Source organism: Cryptomeria japonica, chromosome 5, assembly GCF_030272615.1.
Source record: "Cryptomeria japonica chromosome 5, Sugi_1.0, whole genome shotgun sequence".
In the NCBI taxonomy this organism is placed as follows: domain Eukaryota; kingdom Viridiplantae; phylum Streptophyta; class Pinopsida; order Cupressales; family Cupressaceae; genus Cryptomeria; species Cryptomeria japonica.
The window spans coordinates 197,208,862-197,230,703 of record NC_081409.1 but is presented as its reverse complement, the minus strand read 5'-3'; the positions used below and the strand labels follow the sequence as shown (position 1 = coordinate 197,230,703).

General features: G+C 37.9%; 1 protein-coding gene across 2 annotated transcripts in view; it reads right to left on the bottom strand.

The window, feature by feature from the left end:
- Positions 1-13,194, bottom strand: part of LOC131027971 (uncharacterized) — a 149,038-nt gene extending 135,844 nt beyond the window's left edge. Inside the window, exon 1 of one of the 2 annotated variants that reach the window (XM_057958065.2) lies at positions 11,248-13,194. In XM_057958065.2, coding sequence (XP_057814048.2) covers positions 11,248-13,042 — 1,795 coding nt within the window. In that variant the 5' untranslated portion in view covers positions 13,043-13,194. The remainder of the gene's footprint in view (positions 1-11,247) is intronic. The other variant, XM_057958064.2, reaches the window with a different exon arrangement.
- Between the last annotated feature and the right edge of the window lie 8,648 nt (positions 13,195-21,842).

Genomic DNA, 21,842 nt, shown 5'->3' with positions numbered 1-21,842 from the left:
ATAACCAATCAATCATGCCCATATACAATTAATTCAAAAGTACCCAAAATAGCATCCATTGCGCATTAAATGCACCACCTCTTTCAAATTCGCCCAACATGTGTTGAATATTCATCCATGCAAAAATCACCCCATTATGTCATAAATGCTCCATCATTTCCACATGTGATGGCCACATGCAAAAGGAATCTGCCATAATGCCTCAAATGTGACGACTACATGCAAAAGATGCTGCATTAATTCTGCATGTGTTGACTTGGCTACCACTTGGAGAGAAAACCTTGGAGAGAGAAAACTTCAGGAGAGAAGAATTTGACCCATGAAGAATTTTTTCTTGAAGTTTCTCGAACTCTCCTTGCTCTGGAGGAGATTTTCAACAATTCTCCACCATCTCCTATTTTTTAGGAATTTCCACAATTTTAGGGTTTTGGTCCAGGAGAGAGAATTCTCTCACGTATCCATATCTTCAAAAATTTCTAAATTTGGAGGTCATTTGAGCCCTGAAAATGGATTTTTAAAAACTTTTCCTGGGGGGAATTTCTTGTTTAGTTCATCCCTAATTCCTTCCTTGCCTTATCTTCAATTCATCCTTGGATGTGATTTCTTGTTGTGGAGGAATTCTCCTTTGGAAAGAAATTTGTTCCTTACCCTGAGGAAGGAAATTCTTCATACCTTAGCCAATTTTCATGATTTCCAAGAACTATGTCCTGAAGGAAGAAATTTCAAACACTTGGTCAATTTTTCACCTTTCCTGGAATTTCTTCTTCTTGGGTGCAATTCTTCCCTGATGAAGGAATTCATCTCTTTGTGCACTGTCCATGAGAAGATCATTTTAGCGCGCACTCCTGTGTTCCTGGGCGGCATTTTAGATTGGGTGGGGAATTCTTTCAATTCCATGGATTCCTTGTATCCCTCTATCTGGCGCTTCTTGTCTCACTTGGGCGCTAAAATGCCTTGATCAAGGACTCTTGCAATTTGCCTGTTTCTCCATGCACTCTTCATTCTGGCGCCCTCCACAAGGCTGGGGCAGAAATTCCTCCTGAGGAAGGAATTCATTGTTTTATGAATTGTCCATGTCCTTTTCAACATCCCTATTTTTTAGGGATCCTCCTAAAATTTAGGAGCCAGGTTCATCGGATAGAAAATTCTGCCACGATTCTAAATCTATAACAATTTCCTCATTCCGGCAAGATTCGGTGTCTAAAAATAGCAAATTGAAAAATTTGTCCGAGGGGAATTTTGCTTTTCATTCCTCCTTGACTCCTTGGATTCTATGCCTTAGGTAAAATTTCAATTTTTTAGCTTGGGTGGAATTTTCGCCATGCCAAGGATTCATGGATTTTCCCTCTCTCCTTGGGAATCTCATTTCAGCGCCTGACTCCAGACTTGGGCACATTTTCTCTCTGTCCATGGACTCGTGGATTTTTCCACCTCTCCTTGGCTTCTCCATTTCAGCGCCTGACTCCAGTCTTGGGCGCATTTTTGCTTTGTCCATGGACTTGCGGATTTTTCCACCTCTCCTTGGCTTCTCCATTTCAGCGCCTGACTCCAGACTTGGGCGCATTTTTGCTTTGTCCGTGGACTCGCGGATTTTTCCTCCTCTCCTTGGCTTCTTCATTTTGGCACCCTAGTCCAGACTTGGGCGCATTTTTGCTTTGTCCATGGACTCGCAGATTTTTCCTCCTCTCCTTGGCTTCTTCATTTCAACGCCTGACTCCAGTCTTGGGTGCATTTTTGTTGTCCTTGGACTCGCGGATTTTTCCACCTCTCCTTGGCTTCTCCATTTGAGCGCCTGACTCCAGACTTGGGCGCATTTTTGCTTTGTCCATGGACTCGCAGATTTTTCCTCCTCTCCTTGGCTTCAAATTTTTCAACCTCCTGTAATATTGAAGTGTTTTCCCGAGCTTTCCATTTTAGGCATGGATTTCCAGCACTTGACCCATTTCTGGCTTTCTTTGTTTGTTGTCTGACTTTCCGGAATTCGAAATGTCTACGAACGTTTGATCCTTGTCGCCTTGTCTGACTAAACCTGCCAGAACTGACTTTCCAAAAATAGAAACCTTCTAGGTGTCAGCGTTAGACCCCTAGACAGGGTGCAAGAATGACTTACTATAAATAGAAACTTACTAAAAATAGTAAGTTTGATTTTTGGCAAAATGACGACATTCCAAGACTCGGAAAAATCCCTAAATAATAGGGACTTTCTAAAAATAGAAAGTTGCTCCGTTTTGGCTCAAATTTTACTGGGAGGTTCCTTGAAGGGTTCTAATTCCAATCGTATGTTCAGTTTCTTCAAAACCCTAACAGAAACCCCTAAAATCTAGGACAAAAGGCAAAACCCTTAGAAAAGACAAAACAGGCCCTAGACTTCATCAAATTCGCTCAAACGAAAAGCAGATTTAATCAATATGACCCCCAAACACTTGCAAAGTAGAGAAACTGACGAGACTGTTGCGAAAAGACCCCAAAAACGCAAGCCAAAAGGCCGAGAGGGCCTAAAAAGTAGGGGGTCCCCATTTGCAATGGGGCGATGTGTGAAAACGTCACAACAGGTCCCATCCCTTTTAATCCCCACCAAGAAAGATGTCTCTTAATAAGAGACATATTCATCCTTTTCCAACATGTCCCTTGACTCTTCGATGGTAGTAACAATTTGTTATGAATTGGGTTATTAAATCAATTTAGGAATTGGTGCAGTTCAGTCATACTTTATTATTCATTTTTTTAAGCACTTATATACAAATTATGTTTATAATATAATATTAATTTATTTTTATTTGAATATTTCAAGAATATCATTATAATTATTTAAATAAATATTAATTAAATAATAATAAATAAATAAATTGTTAATAATTTCAATTAATCATTCATTGATAAATATATTAATTAATAATAGTAATTGTTTCATTTAGGATTAAATAATGATCAAGGAGGGAACATTACACATATTATTGAAATTTCTGATTTAGACCCTTGAAATTGACAAAATTATTAGAAATCAGAACTTAAAGAATTCTGAAAATGAATCATTTAAGATATTTTCTCCATGATATTGACTTCGTGCTTCATGCAAGAACCATGTCTAAGGCGGGAATCACTGCAAGGAAGGAACAATTGAAGATGGTACAAGAGGGCTTCTCTCCGGAGTCATTGTAGGCATCCCGATGGAAGAAGATCGTGAACACAAACATGGAATTCTTGGACATGGAGCAAATGTGGCAAAGGATGTTTGGAGTGAAGAACCATCTTCCTTCCACCCTTTCAGCCAACATCATGAAGAGTATATCAGGCAACTGGCTTTCCACCATCTGTACAATGCAGTGAACTTATTGTTGAGTGTGCAAAGCACTATGATCCAATAAACAAAATGATCAAATCACCCAAGGGGAAAGTGCTTGCATACCTTGCCAAGGATGCAATCGTGGAAGTGTTTGGAATCCCTAGGAGTGCAGATATGTGAGAGAAAACTAAGGATGAATACGAAGCTAAATTTTTGAAGAAGGCCAATGCATGCATGACAGTTGTCAACAAGGAGTGGATTATTGAGCCTAGGCATCACCACTCTAAGCTCCCCAAGAGGCTTCTATCATTGGACTTCAAAGATAAATACAGTGATATGATATTTCTACTCAATAGAGTGATGGGAACACCTCAAGGGGCGTTGTTTGAGAACTAGATGTTCTATTTTATTCAGGATATATCAAGAGGAACAATGATTAAATGGGCCAAGATTATAAGTGACAATCTCGACTTCCAATTGAGGAATGTGGAAAAGACAAGGACATTCGGCATGACTTCCTACCTTGTATACTTGCTTGCCAGATTTGTTATATACAAAGGACTAATATGCAAGGGCAAAGTCGGGAATGGTCTAGGATAGTATAGAGTTTATGAATGTTATCCACAACTCCATCTGCCCAAGATTGAACAAAGCTTATTGAGAAGTATGGATCGTGGTACATACAATTTCCTACCTTCACATACCTACAGATTTAGGGATTTAGATCCAAACCATACAAACTTCCTAGGTATCCGACAACAAGATGATCCTGCTTGAGGTAGTGAGGCAACTTTTGGAATTTGATTTCATCCAAAAGGAGAAGCACAAAATAGGGATTACTCTCCCAATCTCACTTGGGAAGACTTTGGAAGTGTGCCACACTCCAGCTGCAACGAGTTCAGTCATTGAGGAACTTGAGTTCTGTCACCTTGGGACTTATAGTAGGGATCAATTTGATCCATTTAAAAATATCGTAAAGATCGCAGGAGAAAGGTTTATACATAAGATTGACATTGAGGACTACAAGACTAATCCCATGGATGAGCAAGCAGTGAGAAAGAGAATGTGGTCCCAAATATCGGTAGATTTCATGAGGAAGTGTGAACTCTTCTCTATTCCAGATCAGGTCCATGATGACATTGATCACACTCATCCGCAGTATGTGAATGAAAAAGACAAATCTATCTTATTGCCCAATTGGACACAGTCAGAGATAGTGGATTTGGATGTGCTTATGAGGGAAGTGAACAATTACTCCAGGGAATGGGTGGATGAGTACGTCCATAAGTTGAGAGAAATGAACGTCACCTTTACTTTACCTACGAAAAGATGAAACATGAGGAGCCTTCTCTCGATGATGATGAAAGAACAATTAGTAATGTAAGGACACATGATGATGAGGAGAGTCAAGCTCCCAAGAGAAGGAAGGGTATTCCTGGAGAGTCACAAGCAAAAGGCAGGGATACTGCTAGCCAGCAATCAAAGAAGAAGAAACATAAGTCTAGCACTCCTCAATCCACCATGAGTTCCTCATCAGTGAAAGAGAATGACATGCTAGAGAAGGATAGAGAGATAGAACAGGGTTTCGATATGGAAATCCTACCAGAGAATAATCAAAAGTTGCATGCTACAACACAATCAGCACCACCGAATGAGGATGAAGAGCAGCCCGGATCTCCCATTGTCCAGTTGGAGGTTAGCTTGGGCAACAATGTGGTCTACTTGACCAAGGACAAAGAAATGGATGATGATGTCATTTCAGCTTTGAGAGGACTTGATCATGATATGAGCCTTGAGGATGGGATGGAAATGTCCACCATTCCTGATTGGTTGGTGCAAAGCATGGAAAAGAAGAAGATGATAGAGACACAACTCATCGAAGATATTGATGATTTCTTAGCTAGGCCAGACAAAGAAAAGGAGCAGAAGAAGGCTAAGATATTTTCTAAAATTGCTAGAGATGATACAGGTATGCGTATTGCACAAGTGGCTGTCCTGATGGGTGATAAGACCAAAGATGTTGCCACTCCCATGGATTATCAGATCACTACAATTGACCTTGGACCAACTACAAAGAAGCAGGGATAACAAGAACTGTGATATGGTCAAGGCAATCCAGGCACAATTGGATAGGACTATTGAGAAGAAGGAGATGCTTGAAAATGAAAACAAGAGACTCAAGGAGTACATTGAAGGGATGAATTCCCAAAGGTGTGAGAATCCTACTTTTGTCTCACCTATTGCTATTGATCGTGGATTTCCCTTTGATTATGAGACAGCGAGGAATACAAATTTGGAGGTTGGAAAGTGGATTGAGGATGTTGCAAAACAAGCAGATGATTTCCTAGCTTAATTTGTCCAAGCATTTGACAAATCATCGATGCTCATATTCAAGATACCGTATTTGGAAGGAGTTTGGGATGATTTCCAACCGATGCAGGAGAAGATAATTCCTCGTCTCAGGGTGTTGAAGCAAATCTCAATGCCCACATTGATCCATGAAGGAGTTGTACATGCAGGTGATGTCTATGATTTTCAAGGATGGTATTGTTCCTTGGATATGAGGAAGTCTAACTATGATCATGCAAGACAAGATTGTGCAGAGATGGAAGGATCAATCCAAGATCCTTACATCTATTGATGAGTTGTTGGGGATGGATGTTCATGCTTCCAACACTTTACACTTAAAAGAATTGAAAGAAAAGATGAAGTTCATATACTTCAATTAGTTAGAATCTTTGAACAAGAGTCAAATAGATGATTTGGTTTCTCTTGTGGTTCACATCAACAAATTGCAGAACCTTATGCCAAATTGGGAGAATGCACTTGGATGCAAATGCGTTGGATGTGATAGATGCACAATAGGAGGCTTTACCCAGCATTACCATGGAGAAGCTCAACTCAATCTTGGCCAGATTTTTCGAATATGCTGCTAGAGAGAGGGATGTAGGAAGAAATCTTCTAGAAGATTCCTACTTGATGACTAAGCGTCATCCCATTGGGTTTCTTTTTGGTGATTCCTTTTTTGATGTAAACCCTAATTAGGGCAAATTTAGGGCAATGTTGGTATGATCTTGGCCCTTGATTCTAAATGAATCTTGGCCCTTCATTCTATTTGAGACTCTATATATACCTCATTGCCTCTCATTTGTAAGAGAGATTTTTGAAAATTGTCGTCTATATGCTGCAGATTTGAATCTAAATCATTGAAATGTGGTGGTTTTGTTTAGATTTTGTATGCATTTGTGGTTCTCATTGCCTCCAAAATTTAGAGCAGAATTTAGATTAGAATTTGTTTCAAATATTGTAGATTGAATGAAAGAATCATTGAATGCATTTGATTGAAATCCATTTCATCCATACCACCAGCTTTCTTGTTGATTGTAAGTTCACCTTGTGTGATCAATTGGAATACGAACCGTACTTAACTTCAATTATTGCACGTCCATTAGTATGCATTGCCTTGATGGTATTGATGTTGATGGTGATAATTTGAACATCTATAAATTTACCTTAGATGATTGCACTGAGCTTGTGTCAAATTGCTCATTGATGGTGAGACCTTGCCTAGTAGGATTTCACTTAATCGTTCATTGTCACTTGCATTCTAGGTTAGAATAGAACTCCTAAACACTCATCCTTTTGCATTGTGTTTGAAAATCCTTGTTAGATTAGATCAAGAGCTATATTGAAAAATCCTAAGTCATTGGCAAAACCTATTCCAATCCATGATAAGATTGATAATTCCGAACAATTGCGCAAGTCCCCAACTGAAAACAGCAATTCACATCAACCATTGAGTTACCCACATGTCAAGAACTAACCGTAGAAACCTTGGAATCATTTTAGTTGATCAAACATTTAGCATCTTAGGTGATTTTGTTCAAGAGAGGGTAAAGTACTTTGGTATTTTATTCTATGTTCGCATGTGCATAAAAAACACATCAACGAATCCATGCCAACAACACACAAGCCCTTCAACCACTTCTTTGCTTCTTTCAACCTCCTCTCATTTGGTCGTTGTAGATGGCAAATATGCCACTCATAAATAAATATGACTTGTTATGTTTTGTCAATAAGGGCAATGTAATTAGTTCCCGAGAGTTGGGTCGATTGTCGATGGTTGGCAGCCTTAACCAACCATCTGGCACTATTTATGTTGTTGTTGTATTGGGAACGGTTCATTTTGTTGATGTATGGAATTACAAGTGGTAATAAAGAAACATCATTCTGCCATATGTTTTGTTAAATATCCATTTGTTGTTACTATGTTATTTTGTTATTATTCTATTGTTATTTTGTTGTTCTGTAAAACTATCCCATCGGTAGTAAACATTTTGGCATTGTTGCCGATACGAACTCGAAGATCAGTATGACAACAAGCAGTATGTACGCGTAATGGGTTGATCGTTCCAACAAGTATGTGTAAATGAAAGTGACAATGAAGAAGTGGTAACACAAGAAGAAGCATGGGACAATCGATTGACAAAAGACTTGGTAGATCTGTGGAAAGTTTCAATCATGCAGTACATGCAAAGGGAAGCTCGAGAGCGAGCGTTCCCTGAGGGCACGGTACGCAACAAACTAACAGTGAACCCGGCAGTCTTCAATCTTCTCAAAAGAATCCCAAGGTTGTTGGCACGAAAACTGATTGAATTACAAGACCAATGGGAGGAGACTAACCAAGAGCAAGATCGGCAACTGATACTACAACAATATGAAGAGAGGACTCGTAGGGAGGAAGAAGAGCAGGATACTGATAGACATCATACCCCCAGCAATCAATGCTCCTACAACCAAATGAAGACCGCCGTGCGAGAAAAACCCAAGAGGAAGGAGAGGGATTGGTAAGAAGATCTCTCCGACTCAAAGAGAAAAGTGAAAGGAGACGATGGTTACGAGGAATAGTTGAAGGTTCGGCAAGTCCAACGAGAAGTAGGAGTCGAAGTGCCAGCCAAACGGGAGAGAGAAAGACCGTGTATGCAGAGTTGAAGGAGGTTGGCAGAAACCTACCACTCCTGAACGACAAAGTATGTGAAGATCTCGCCAACCAAGCCGATAGCCAAACCATACAATCTACTTCAAGCGAAGACTCCAAATCTAGTAATACCAGCAGCTCGTCCCCAGTATGTGACAAAGAAAAAAGGAACCTACAAACAAAAGTTGTTGAACTTTTTGAAACAAACCTATACCGTATTGGGAATCTATCCCTCACCAAGCAACCAAGAATAGGGGGCCTGAGCCGAAGACTCCAGAGATGAGAGAATATAGAAGCGAACAAGGTGACCAAGGTGTAGAGGACATAGAAGGTTGACCCGTAGAGAGCTCGCATGTGGCCAAAAGTGCAAGAGAGGCACGGGAACGCAGACGAGAGCAAGACGATCTCATCTGGTCGAATACACATGGTACCTTCCAAGTGAAGACAATGTTGAATACCCAAGAGAGGCAAAAACTCCTGAAATTCAAAGGGGATGTACGCCACTGCAAGACCTGTATAATAATATGGGAGGCAAATGGTCAAGATGACCAGGATTATTGGCTGAAGGCATTTCCAGCTACCCTACAGGGAATTACTATCAACTGGTATACAGACTTGGAGGCTAAGCACAAGGTGGCATGGAGTGAACTAAGGAAAGCATTTCAAGACGAATTCAAACTACTAAGAGATGGTAATGAGATTGTTGTAAAAATCTACAATACCAAACAAGGCAACAATGAGAACATACTAGCATACAATTGCAGGCTCAAAGAACTATTGAAGAAGATGGAAAATGAACCAGCAGATGGATTCAAGAAAAGGTGGTTTGTCGAGGGATTGATTCCCTCCTTGAAGAAAAAAATGAAGGTGGTGCTACTCTTCTACTCCGCTAGCAACCATCATACACTCCACCAATATGGTACCAATCTTTGTCATCCATCTTGCAGCTTCCCAACTCGCCACACAGGCACTCTTATCATGCTCCTGTTGCACATGCGATTGTAGCATTATCACTACTCTTTGTGACATCCTTGTCACCTACAACATCACCTCAATGCTGCCCTCAAGCCTCAGCAACCTGCCAGTTGCTAACAGTGCACTTACTCCATAGCATCTCCTTCCTTTGATACAAGTGCCTGATCATTCCATGGGCAAACCTCTAGTTGCTACAAGTAACCGTCTCTTCTATCATGGTTCCCTATTGCTGCAAGAGAATCACCTTTTTTGTTGCACGTGCCTTCTGCACTATGGCAGCTCCTTTGCCAGTGGCTGCAAGTGCACAAACCTCTCCGAATGACTGGTTACATGCCTCTGGTCCAAGTCAACTGCCAAAACCCTGGATGCCACTTCATCACTTTCCTATGCATCTTTCTGATTCTCTAATCAATATTTATCATATCTTATTTACTGTTAATATTGCTTCCACACATAGCATACCTAGAATTGCACAGTTTAGAGTGTTATCACACAGATATCTATTGGGATCCAGATCAACATTGCCCTAGCTTCTTGCTACAAAAAATTCTCTATAGCTATTGTCAAGCTGCAGAAAACAAAGTTCACAGGATTGCAAACCTTTAGCATGACAAACGATGGGGAATTATGTTGAAAATATTTCAAGATTTCACAATGATGCAAATCTTTTGGCTTCAAAAAGTATAGGCATACTTTATTATAATTATAAATAAAATTCTGTCTCTGATTGGTTATCCCAACAAAAACTTGTGTGTTACTTGGCCCTCGACCCCTCATTATATTAAACATGGAAATCCAAAAAGTTCAACTGTTACAGTCTACCATGATGGTCATGTGGTTCTTAATTTTTAATGTTGATGCAGAATTTATTAGAGTAGGTAATGCTGCTTACAGGTACAGATGCATTCAGTTAATTAGCAGTTCAGCATGCACAGTTGTTGCATGATGGTTCATCGCTAACCACTTTGATGCTTACTTTTCCATGAGAATCAGGAAGGTTGAGAATGTAAATTAAGCAATGCCCTTTAACTCCATGAATTTCCTGAGTCTGTATAGATGTAAGGTCAGAATAAACAGAGCTGATAACTTTGGGGGTCCTTGATTGTTAGGCACTACAAACGATCCTAGGCCATTCCCAACACAATTTAGGGGTAGCCCTGCTTACAAATGCAGTGAGGGCTTCCACATTTGAAAGTATTAGAAAGGGTGCAGAGTATTGAAAGAGAAAAAGTTGAATGTTAATATGCATAAAGCTGTTTAACCTTTTCTTGCAGGACCAAAAAACAGGAATTGTTTCTATGCTCAGTTGAAGCAGATCCTTTTTATGTGTGTGATAAAGCCTTATAATGTCCTGAATTGTTTTCGCATGCATGCAAGCTATGTGGCAAAATGAGACAGCATGGAGGATATTTTGTTCCTTTTGTCATCTCTTATAAACCTTTTCATACGGCATAAAAAAGAATTTAAAACAAATGTCACTGAGAGCTATAGTGACATAATCTTTTTACATGTGTTTAATGCCTCATATTTTGTGGCGTGAGAAGACTTTAGTAAGAGATATCAGTTTCTATAATATTTCTAACATGTGAGAACAATTTATTTAACAGTAATATACTAACAACCCAATCAGGCATGGAGAATATTTTACTCCTTTGAAGTTGTCATTTCTTTTATACCTTTTCATACAGCATTTAAAAAAAAATGTCATCTGCTAATTAGTTGCGATGTGATAATATCATCTAATTTATAGATGTCATTGGGAGCTATAGTGACATAATCTTTTTACATGGGTTTAATGCCTCAGTGCATGTAGCGTGAGCGGACTTTAGTAAGAAATATCAATTTCTATAATATTTCTACCATATGAGAACAATTTTATTTAAAAGATAGTAGAAGTAACAACCCAATCAGGTCTAGCTACTGCAAACTTCATTCCATTTGACTAAAAAATTAGAAATAGATATGCCTTTTATTTCAATCACGAAAAGGTATACACAATTAAAATGCTTACCACAAACCGTTAAGGCGGTCACACAATCAAGATGCCCTTTTAAAGTAATAACTTCCAGATCATCCATTTTATATTCAGATTCTCGATTGGCACTTAATACACCTCCATTTGTCCCTTGAGCATCTACCACTTTGCTTTCATTTGAACATTTATCCTTTAATTTGTTTGCTTTCATTTCTAACCTACCATCAGCAGCTCCCTGTTCTCCACAGTATTCAATCTCTGTAGTCAAAGGTGACAATGATTCCCCAAGAACCAAGCAGAAACTAGCCAGCTTAGATGCATTGCAACAAGGTTTATCTTCGAATGGCTGTTTGGAAGATGTAGACCAGCCACTTAGGCTCCTCCAGAGATCATGTGCATCTGGTCGGTTCTCTGGCTCATATTCAAAGCACTTACAAATAATATGCTTGAAATGCTCAAACTGAGTTCTCAAAGAAACGTCCACTGAAGAAAACATGGGTTCCAACAAAAGCTTGTCATCAAGCCAAGCATCAATTTTTATCCTTTCTATAGTAATTGCACTAAAAAATTCAGAAAAAGAAAGGTCTTTGAAAGGAGATTCTCCAATCAACAGCATAAGCAAGAAGCATCCAAAAGACCAGACATCTGCTTTCAAGCTGATGTGTGTAGTTCTTTCTTGAATCTCATTTGAAATGCGCCCTTGCTCACTTTGGTATAAGATGGACAACACCTCGGGACTTAAGTACATCCAAAAAGCATTTGACGCAGTAATCTGTACGTCTCCTGTCTTACTACTCTGGGCACCACCACTAACAGCATTTCTAATCAGCTCTCTCACCGTTGTCCTCAACAGAAGGGCCCTGTTCAAGCTAAACAATGGATGCCCAAACTCGTCAAATTCAAAACATTCTGGTGCCAGACAGCCACAAACCATCTCTTGGGAATGAAGGCTAACAACAACTTCACATATTTCTGCAGCCCTCTTTGACAAATTGTTCAACACTTCATCAAATGTGGGGCTAAAACCAGATGTTGAAGACCTTAATTCCGACAGGGCAGAATGAATAGAAATAGTTTTTACTCTCTGTAACTTCTCACAAACCAAATACACAATCCCCTCACAACTCATCCAAAACCCAAATACTCTACAAACTTTCCTATTCAGCAAAGAATGTGTCATCAAAATCTGCAGCTCCAACCTTTCAGGTTTCACCAAACTGTGCAGGAACCCTGTTATCCTTTCAGAATATGAATTTCCTTTGATGGTTTTTGGGGAAGGTGGTGAGCAAGAGGTGGTCACATGAGGACCTATTGGCATCAGTCCAATCAGCTGTTTTTTCAAATTAGGTCCAACCGTCAGAAACCCAATAAGAAGAAGCTCATTATCTTCTTCGACTGCAGTTTCTAGTCGAATCGCATCTTCTGGGATGATCCAATTAGCCCAGTCTGTGCAAGGACCGTGTGGGTCTAAGCCACCATTGAATTTGGGTGGCTTGAATTCCGTGTTTTTGAAATTACTAGAAAGGTGGGCTTTTGGCTTAGATTTACCTCTTTCTTGTTTTGGTTGAAGAGCTTGAATGAGACGGAGGAGTTCAATGTTTTTTGGAAGTCCAGAGGGGCCCTGCAGAGGCAGTTTGACCCATTGAGTGCATTCAGGACATCTGATCAAGCAGGAGGAGGAAGAGGAGGAAGAATTGGAATCTGTCCAGTGGCGAGGCAACTCATTTAAGCAGGAGTGACACGGAGAATGCCCACATGATAATACTCTCGGAATTCTATCTTCTTCTTCGTCGTACTGTTGTAAACATATAGAACATTCGGGCATCTCCATTGTCAATTCTCGATCTCTTTTCACTGTGAAGTGCAATTAACGTCGCAATTCAGCCCCAATTTCCTTTTTTACCATGTCGAATGTCCGCCATGGTAGGAACAGTCAAACGCCCTTCTTTCCAGCAGTTCTGGGAAAAAACGGCGATTTCAAAATGTAAAGCTTAAAAAATGTAAAATAGTAATTAAATATTAGAGTTTGAGATTACATTAATTCTGAATTCAACTGTTTCATTATGACAAAATTTGTTGGTGATATGAACATATCTCACAAAATTTATCTATAAAGACTTTCAAAGATATAATTTGAAAAAAAAAAATTGAATAAAAATGAAATTGAATGTTGGATGATTAATATCGGTTTTCAGCAAATTTATCTAAAGGTTTAGATATTTATTTTTTATTAGATTTTTAATATAAATGGTTAAATGTTTTTAAACAAAATATATTAAAATTGTTCTATTTTACATATGATAATTCTCATTTAAATTTAAAGAACAGAATAATTTTAATAAAATAGTTTTGTATTTTAGTAAATAAAATATAATTGTGTTCTTTAGTAGATAAAATATAAAATTTAAGTAATTAGATAATAACTTGTTTGATAAGTAAAATAGTAAACAGGTAGATTCACTTGGTGAGAAGGGCATGTGGACGGGTGCTGGTGAGAGAAGCCTGAAGCCATATTACTCAATATATTCAATGGCCCTCTAATTTCCCTGGGAAGTACAACTCAGTTAGTAATGGGATTTGTAATGCCAATGCCTTCCTTTAGATAGCAACAAACAAAAGAGTGCTCACTTGGAATAGGGTGTTGATGGTGGGGAAGCAAGCCTCATCTAGATGTGTAATGTGTAGGAAGGGTAAACCAATGACCATCACTTCATACATTACAAAATTGCCTCTCATCTTTGATCTTTGAAGATTAAATCTTAGTTCGATCCAAATTGATAAAATCTTGACCTTACTTAAAAGTTTTACATTGGGTATAAAAAGTGATTGCCTCAAATTGATTTGGGAATGCACTACTAGCATTATTATGTGGAATATTTGGTTAGAAATGAACAAAGGGATTTTTTAGGATAAAGAAGCTCAAGTATAATGTATTTGGGACATAATTGAGTCTTTTTGACAAGAACTTTGAGATTGTGGGAGGAAGAAATGTTAGTGTATAAAACCTTCGGAGTTAGGATGGACTAATGCTTAGCCCAGATTCGGATGGCTAAGGTACCAAGTCATGGTTACTTCACCAATAAAGGAAGTTGGTCATTGGTTGAAGTGGGGTGGATCAAACTCAATTTGATGGTACAATCAAAGATAATAGGGCTAGCGAAGGGGAACGCACTTTCAAAAATGAGGACAAACAACATCTATATTTGCATGCTTTAAACTTTGGTATAGAGTCCAACAATATAGCAAAAGCATCAGCAATGTATTGGGGCTTGAAGTTGGTGTCGAAACAAGGTTGAAAGAAGATCCAAGTGAAAGTCCAAACTCCAAATTTATCATCTAATTTATGAATGGAAGTGAATGTAAAAATTAGAATCTTGAGGATATTTTAAAAAAGGCCAAAAATTTTGGAAATACTTTTAAAGGTTTTTCCTTTAGGCATATCATAAGAGATGGAAGTTTAGTGGTTGATTTGGATGCTAACCAAGGTGTGAGATTAATGGAGAGGGATGGGTGATTTCTGGAGATAGTGGCAAGGTGTCCTATTGTGAGATATGAGGACTCTAATTATCAAATATCTACAAGCTTACTCTAAGGATAACCCTAATATGCTTCTGTAGACATATAAATCTGACCACTTTCCTAAGTGAATATTTAATATTCATTTTAACCTCATTCCTCTATTCAATTAAATTCTTCACATTCATCTATTTGATTAAATAAGTAACTCAATTTAAGTAATTAAGTTCACCTAAGCCTTTTCTAACCTTTGTTTAAATAAATCACTTTATTTAATTAATTCCCCTTTCCCCCTTTTAATTAAATTGATCTTTGCAAATAAATAAATCTAATTTATTTATTCAAATCCTCCTCTTGCATTTTCCTACATTTCCCACTTGCCTCCTAAACCCCTTGTAGATTCTTCTAAATCACTTCCAATTTAGCCTAATCCATCTCCTAATTATTGTCACAATCCTAAGCAAAGAGAAGTCACTTCTCAGAGTCTCCAAAGTCTTTGAGAACCATTAAAGGCTTTATGTCCTCAACAAGTTAACCCTCAAAGTCTTCCAAACCATTTAAGGCTCTTACATAACCATTAATGGTTAACTCAACCTTCTTGCATGATTAGAGACTTTCTCTCTATCTCAACCCTCATCTAACTCAAGGGTCTCATCAAGCATTCATGGCTTTAACCTTGGTTATCCCTTTAACCCTTGCACAAGAGTTTATCCTTTGGATAAAAGCTTTATCCAATGGATAACCCTAGTCTAACCTTAACCCTTACCTCCTAAGGTAACCTTCATGTCTTCTCAAGCATTTAATGTTTCTTTCATCTCCTCTTAAGCAACCTCTTGTTGACAATTGTCACTATTTCATTGGTGAGAATTGTGAACATGGATTGATTAAATTTCAATCATGGCCCTTGTTAAGATTATCTAATCTTGACCATCCATTGCCCTATTTTCCCTATAAATAGAACTCTCATTCTCTCATTTTCATATCTCCAAGTTGTATGCATCTAACTTATAGTCATTTTACTAAGCATCTAGCCTCTCTTTGTTAAAACACATTAAGTATTTAGAAGCATTTTCAATATCATAGCATATCCATGTTAGACGAGTATATCATGCTAGGATAATTAGCTAATCTTATCATCATCTTTATGCTAGATTAATTATCATAGATTTAATAGCATACATATTTAGGATTACATTCATGCTTATAATCAAATATCATTCATTCTTGGAGTTGTCATTCCTAAGTCACTTTGCTAAGTGATCTGAGACCAAAGGCATTGACTTCAGGGATCCTGTGAGATAGAGAACAATGGGACATCCCTTAGGAAGCTGAGTTATTCAATATAGTTCCTATAACTTGCACCAAGAGTCTCATTGGTGTGTGGACACTTTGAAACTGACTTTTACGTTTATGTCGCCCTCATTTCCCGCACACATTTTTGGCGCCCCGTGGGACTCGACCCCATTAAACATATCATTTTTTATGCATGAGCAAGATTGCAAGCACGCGGAAAAGTTGTTTTAGCACGTTGGAACCTTTCATTAGCACTTTGGAACCTTTTGTTAGCGCTTCTAGTATATTGTTTAGCGCGTAAGACCCATTCCTTAGCACATCTAGACTTAATGTTAGCGCATAATGTTTTGGTTTTTATCTTGCATATTGGAACAATAGCGTAGCACATTCGATAACCAGTGTAGCGCTTAGGGAGCTTTAATTAGCACATTAGTAACTTTCTGTAGCACATTTGTGCCGCAATCTAGCGCATGACTCTGATAGAGAAAGGCAAAAATTGTAACCGAGGGGAGAAAATTTAGGCCTGTGTAAGCCCACCTTAGATTCTGATTTTCACTAACTTTCTTCTTGAAGGTAACTAACCATTTTCTTGCAGGTTTAGAGTAAGTTAAAATAGAGATTTTAATTCTTTCTAACTTTTTAGTTAGATAAAAAGAATTCACTTTTCTTTACATTGGGAAAGAATCTCTTTTTTCTTTTGGGTTTAAAAGTCTACCACATCTTCCTTTGGGTTTTAAAAAGAACTTCATGGTTGGATAAAAAAAACAACAAAGCAAATTTTTCATTCTTGTAAGTTAGACAAAACACTTCAATTTGGGTTTAAAAGGAACAATCAAATTTCTTTTTTTAGTTTGCAAAAGGTAAAAAGAACTTCACCTTCCTTTGGTGCATAAAAGTATTCATTTTTTGATTTTTTTTCAAAGGATAAAAAGAACCTCATCTTTATTTTTGTGCAAGGCAAAAGGGAAATTTTCACTTATCGACTTTACTTTTGTTGACCAATATTGCAATTTCTTTTGTTGACCAAGATTTTTTCACTTTCATAGATAGAAAATCATTGCTATGAAGAGTTAAATAGAACACCATGCTTTTTGAAGCAAAATCTCCAAGTAGAAGTTAGCAAATCATTGCTTTAAAGGATAAAAAGAACTTGTTTTCTTTGTCTCAAAAGTGGAAGGTATATGCTCTTCCCTTAACTAGGTGATCGAAAAGTCAAACCACTTATATGCTTTCTTTATTTCAAGCATTTAAATCCTTTAGCAGGCCTGCCCTCCCAAGTTGCTCTTAGAGTGTCATTAATGGCCAGTGAGAGGGGAATGACCTAAGTGGTAAACGGCTTTATCGCCAAGTGTTCCAACCCACTATAATCAAATGTGGAGGCTGGCGAAAGTCCCCTTCAACGGTTTTGCTCACTGATTAGCCTTCCCCCAATATCTTTAAGATATGTAAAGCCTTTGTTCTAAAGGTTGGGAAGCCTCTTGAGGGATTTTATCATTGAAGACTGAACGGAAGCCTGATGAAGAACCTTAGCACTAGAAACTTTAAGCTGAGTCAGTATCCAAACATTTTCAACATCAGAGTGCAAGGGTGGGGGAGAATTCGCTCCCAAAATCACTCACCATATATCTCCCAAGATAACTACTCAATTGTGAAGCAATTCACTTTGAGTTAATTTCTGGCAAAAGGCAAAAAAAATGTGTGCCCTCTAGGGGGTGACAAGGCTGTTTGAGCTGACGGAGTATCAAGACTAGTGGGCTATGATGTTGTTGATGACCCTTGAATAAAAAGTTTGCCTGATTTGTATTACTTGTTATCTAAAATAGTAAAAACAACGAGGATTTGAATACATCCTCACAAAACATACACTACTTGTCTAGCATAGGCAAAATTTGTTATCTCTTTCATATCGTGTTTGCAATTTATTTTTTAGAAAATCATCCATCCAAAACACAAGTGTTAAAAATCCAAAAATGGCAGAAACAAAGAAATCTAGGCAGATTAGCACATTGGAGCAACTTCCTAGCGCTTAGCAACCATTTTGTAGCGCGTTTCAACCAAATATTAGTGCTTTTAGTAGTCATATTAGCGCATAACCAGTATTATACTGATAAAACTTTCAGTAGCGCTTTTCGGCACCAGCCTAGCACATTTAAACATCAGCTTAGCGCATAAGACGCATATCTTAGCGCTTTCAGCTCAAACAGTAGCGCATAATCTAGACATATTAGCACGTGACTTTTCCAACCAAGTCATTTTCAAACAATTTGAGTCAGCGCGTAGGAGAGGCAACTTAGCGCATAGAGAACCTTCTATGGCATATCTAGTCTCTGTTTTAGCGCATATTAAAAACCAAGAAAAACAAAGAGCAAATTAGACCTTTCAGGAAAATTTCATCAGCAGCCTTGAGTACCCTTTTTAGTCTTTTGCCAAACTCAGCAGTCAAAATCTGAATCGAATTATCAGAGAAAACAATTCCAAAATCAACAAGGCGTCCTTAGAGCAATTTTTTTGAATCCTAAACTAGCTCGAGCTAAGACTTCATCCAACAAAATCAGGCAATGTCATAACATTGATCAAGGTTTCACCATCCAATGGATCCTATCAAAACAATACCTAGTTAGGTCCTCAAGTTGTCAAATCAAGTTTCCATATCGAGAGACTTTATCCATATCATTTGACACACTTTGTCGTGGAGGTGAATCTAACTAAACCTCTACATGATAAAATAAACTTGAGTTTTCAAACGAAGTATCCAAATCCAACATCAACGTCAACCTTTGATCATTCATGTATGACCACTCATCATATTTTGAGAAGAACAAGTCTTCATCATAAAACTAAGTTGAAGAAGAGACAACCTAGTTCTAAAGCACTTGCAAAAAGGAATAAGTTTCTCTACATCAATCGCCAACTCTTTGCATCACATCGCGCATTCTTGTGTCATATGCAATTGTATATCCAAGGCAAAACAAATGAGTTTGACAAGGAACCTTTAAGGAGTAGGGCTTATATTTAGAAAGCGGAATTCAACCAATGCCTAAATCGTGGACAAAGGATCAACCCTACTTTATTCCCATAGTTCTGTATCACATATAATGAAGCTCGACCTGAACCACCAACACCACCCAAAACTCCTATAGAAGACGAAGAATTCATCACGGTAGAAATTTACTAAATGCTCGTTGTCACTCGATCTCAGCGAAACAAACAAAGAGAATCACAACTAGAATCAAGAATGGGTCATAGATTATCCAACCCTTTTGATGAATATGCTAATATGGGCAATACAGAAATCACCGAGGAACTTGTCCAAGAGTGTCAAGAAAACCCATCATTCCAAAGACTAATGGAAAGACTTATCAACGCAAACAAGGAAAAATATCTACTCATGCTAACTAGCAAAGAAGTTAAACTTCCTAAAGATTTCAATACCAAAAACTTAAGGAATATAGACGAAAGAATTCTAAGAACAATATCTAGAAATTACGCCTATCAAAACCACCAAAGGGAATAAGAAACACATGATCCGAAAAACATACACGAGCAAAACAACATCCCCAAACACAACTGTATACACCTAAAAATGGTCTAAAGATAATTAATTAATTTAAGCAATTATTTAATTAACACCCCTTCCTAATTTAATTGAATTCATCAACAATATGATTAAATCTTCCCTTTTTCATCTACTTATTAATAAATCTAAGGATTTATTTAATAGGTTCATTTTTCATAATCCCTTTTAATTAATTAATTCCCCCCATCAAATTCATTTCTTCTAAATCCCATAATTAATTAAAACAAATCAATTTATGAGTTGTTGAGATTAATTAGTCTTTTCCTATTATTTGAATTTTTAAATTTAAATTCTCCTAACTTCTAACCACCTAACCTAACCCCTTCTAAACCCAACTCATTCCATCTAACCCCGGGTTTGCCTAACCCCATCCTAACCACCATGTCCCCTTTCCTTGAACACTTTTTCCTCTCATGAGCAAAGCTTTGCGACACTTGTCACTAAGTGTTCCCTTTCATCCAACCTCTTCTAGAAGCCTCTTGACACTTGTCACCATGGAGATGACATTGTCCCCTTTCATCCAACCCCTTCTCCTACCAACCTCCAAATGTTCCCTTTCATCCAACCTCTTTGCCAACCTCTTCCAATTTAACCATTGATATCTTTAGACTCAATCTTGGTCGATGATTCCTGCCACCTCACCCCTAGCCTTGGAAATCCTATTAATAGACCCCATTTGGAGTTCAAAGGATCCTGAATCTCATCTCATTTGCATTCAAGCATTGTTACTATAGTCATATAGCTCCTAGCAATATCATTTTAGCATTGTTATCATGTTCACTTTATAGCTTAAATCTAGTTTATTTTCTAGCTCAATTTGCTTATCATCTAGCTTAAATGCATCATTTATCATTTAAATCCTCCATTTAAGTGTAGTCAAGTCACTGGAATTTGCATGACCAGATCTGAGAGAAAAATTCATACTCGCATTTATTAGGAGGCGATAGATCGCTTAGCTATGGTTTTGTCTTTCTTTGCTTTAAATTCATTAGCCATGCTTGTAATGATCTATTGAGTGTTTTGTGTTGCAGGAACGGGTGTACACTTCACAGGCATGACAAGAACCATGCCCGCAATCGGGACAATCTTAATGAAAGGGAGGAAGCTCTCCCTCGATGTACAAATGTGCCCATGGTTACTCTTACACAACAAATCCAAATACTACAAAAGCAAATGCAGGACATGCAACAAGGAACCATGGTGCGATACTCCTTGGATGAGATCTGTCCTTGTCCTTTTGACAGGAGATTGAACACGGTACCTTTTCCCCCAAATTCAGACATACCAAAGTGTGACAAGTGTGATGGTAAAAGTGATCCCCATGATCACGTTCGGGAATTTTGTACCATAAGCCTAGAGTTTGCTCACAATGAAACTTACTTAATGAGACTATTCCTAAGAAGTTTGGGAGGGAAAACAATGGAGTGGTTGTCTAAACTCACACCTCCCATCAAATCATTTTATGAGTTGGTAAACAAATTTATTGCACAATACTCCTATAATATTCAACACGCAATCACCATGTTGGATGTGTGTAACACCAAACAAAAGAACAATGAAACATTCAAGGTTTTTCTTCAACGTCAGAGACGCATGGTTTCGAAATATCCTTGAGACATGCCTAAAAAAGAAATGATGGAGATCTTTATCGATAATCTAAATAGTGAGATGAGTTATCAACTCAAGCTCCAATGCATACCATCTTTTGCCAAGTTGATAGAAAACGGAATCCAAGTGGAGGAAGCTTGCATCAAGAAAGGAACATTGAAGTTATTTAAGGAAGGAGTTAACTCGTCAAACACTAACCCCTTTAACAATCCAAATAACAACAACACTTTAGACAAATCCAAATTATGGACGACGAACAAAAACGTTGTTAATGATGGGGTAGTTGATGCAAATAATGTGAAACCCAAACAACTAGTGTTGGCTTTATCAGGTAACCCACCATCTAACAAAAATCAAAAAAGTGTTAATCCATGCACTAACACTTATCCACAAAATACCAATCAAGGACCTTCAATTTCAAACACCAACAACAATAACCAAGGCAATAACACTAACCAAGGCAACACCAATAACTAAGGCAACAACACTAACCAAGGGAATAATACAAACCAAAGAGGTAACACCAACACTTTCCCGTATAGACACATCTACATGCCATTAGGGAAAACCTTAGAATCAACGTTCCAAGAACTCTTGGCGAATAAGATTATCACATTGCCAGTCGTGAACAAATTTG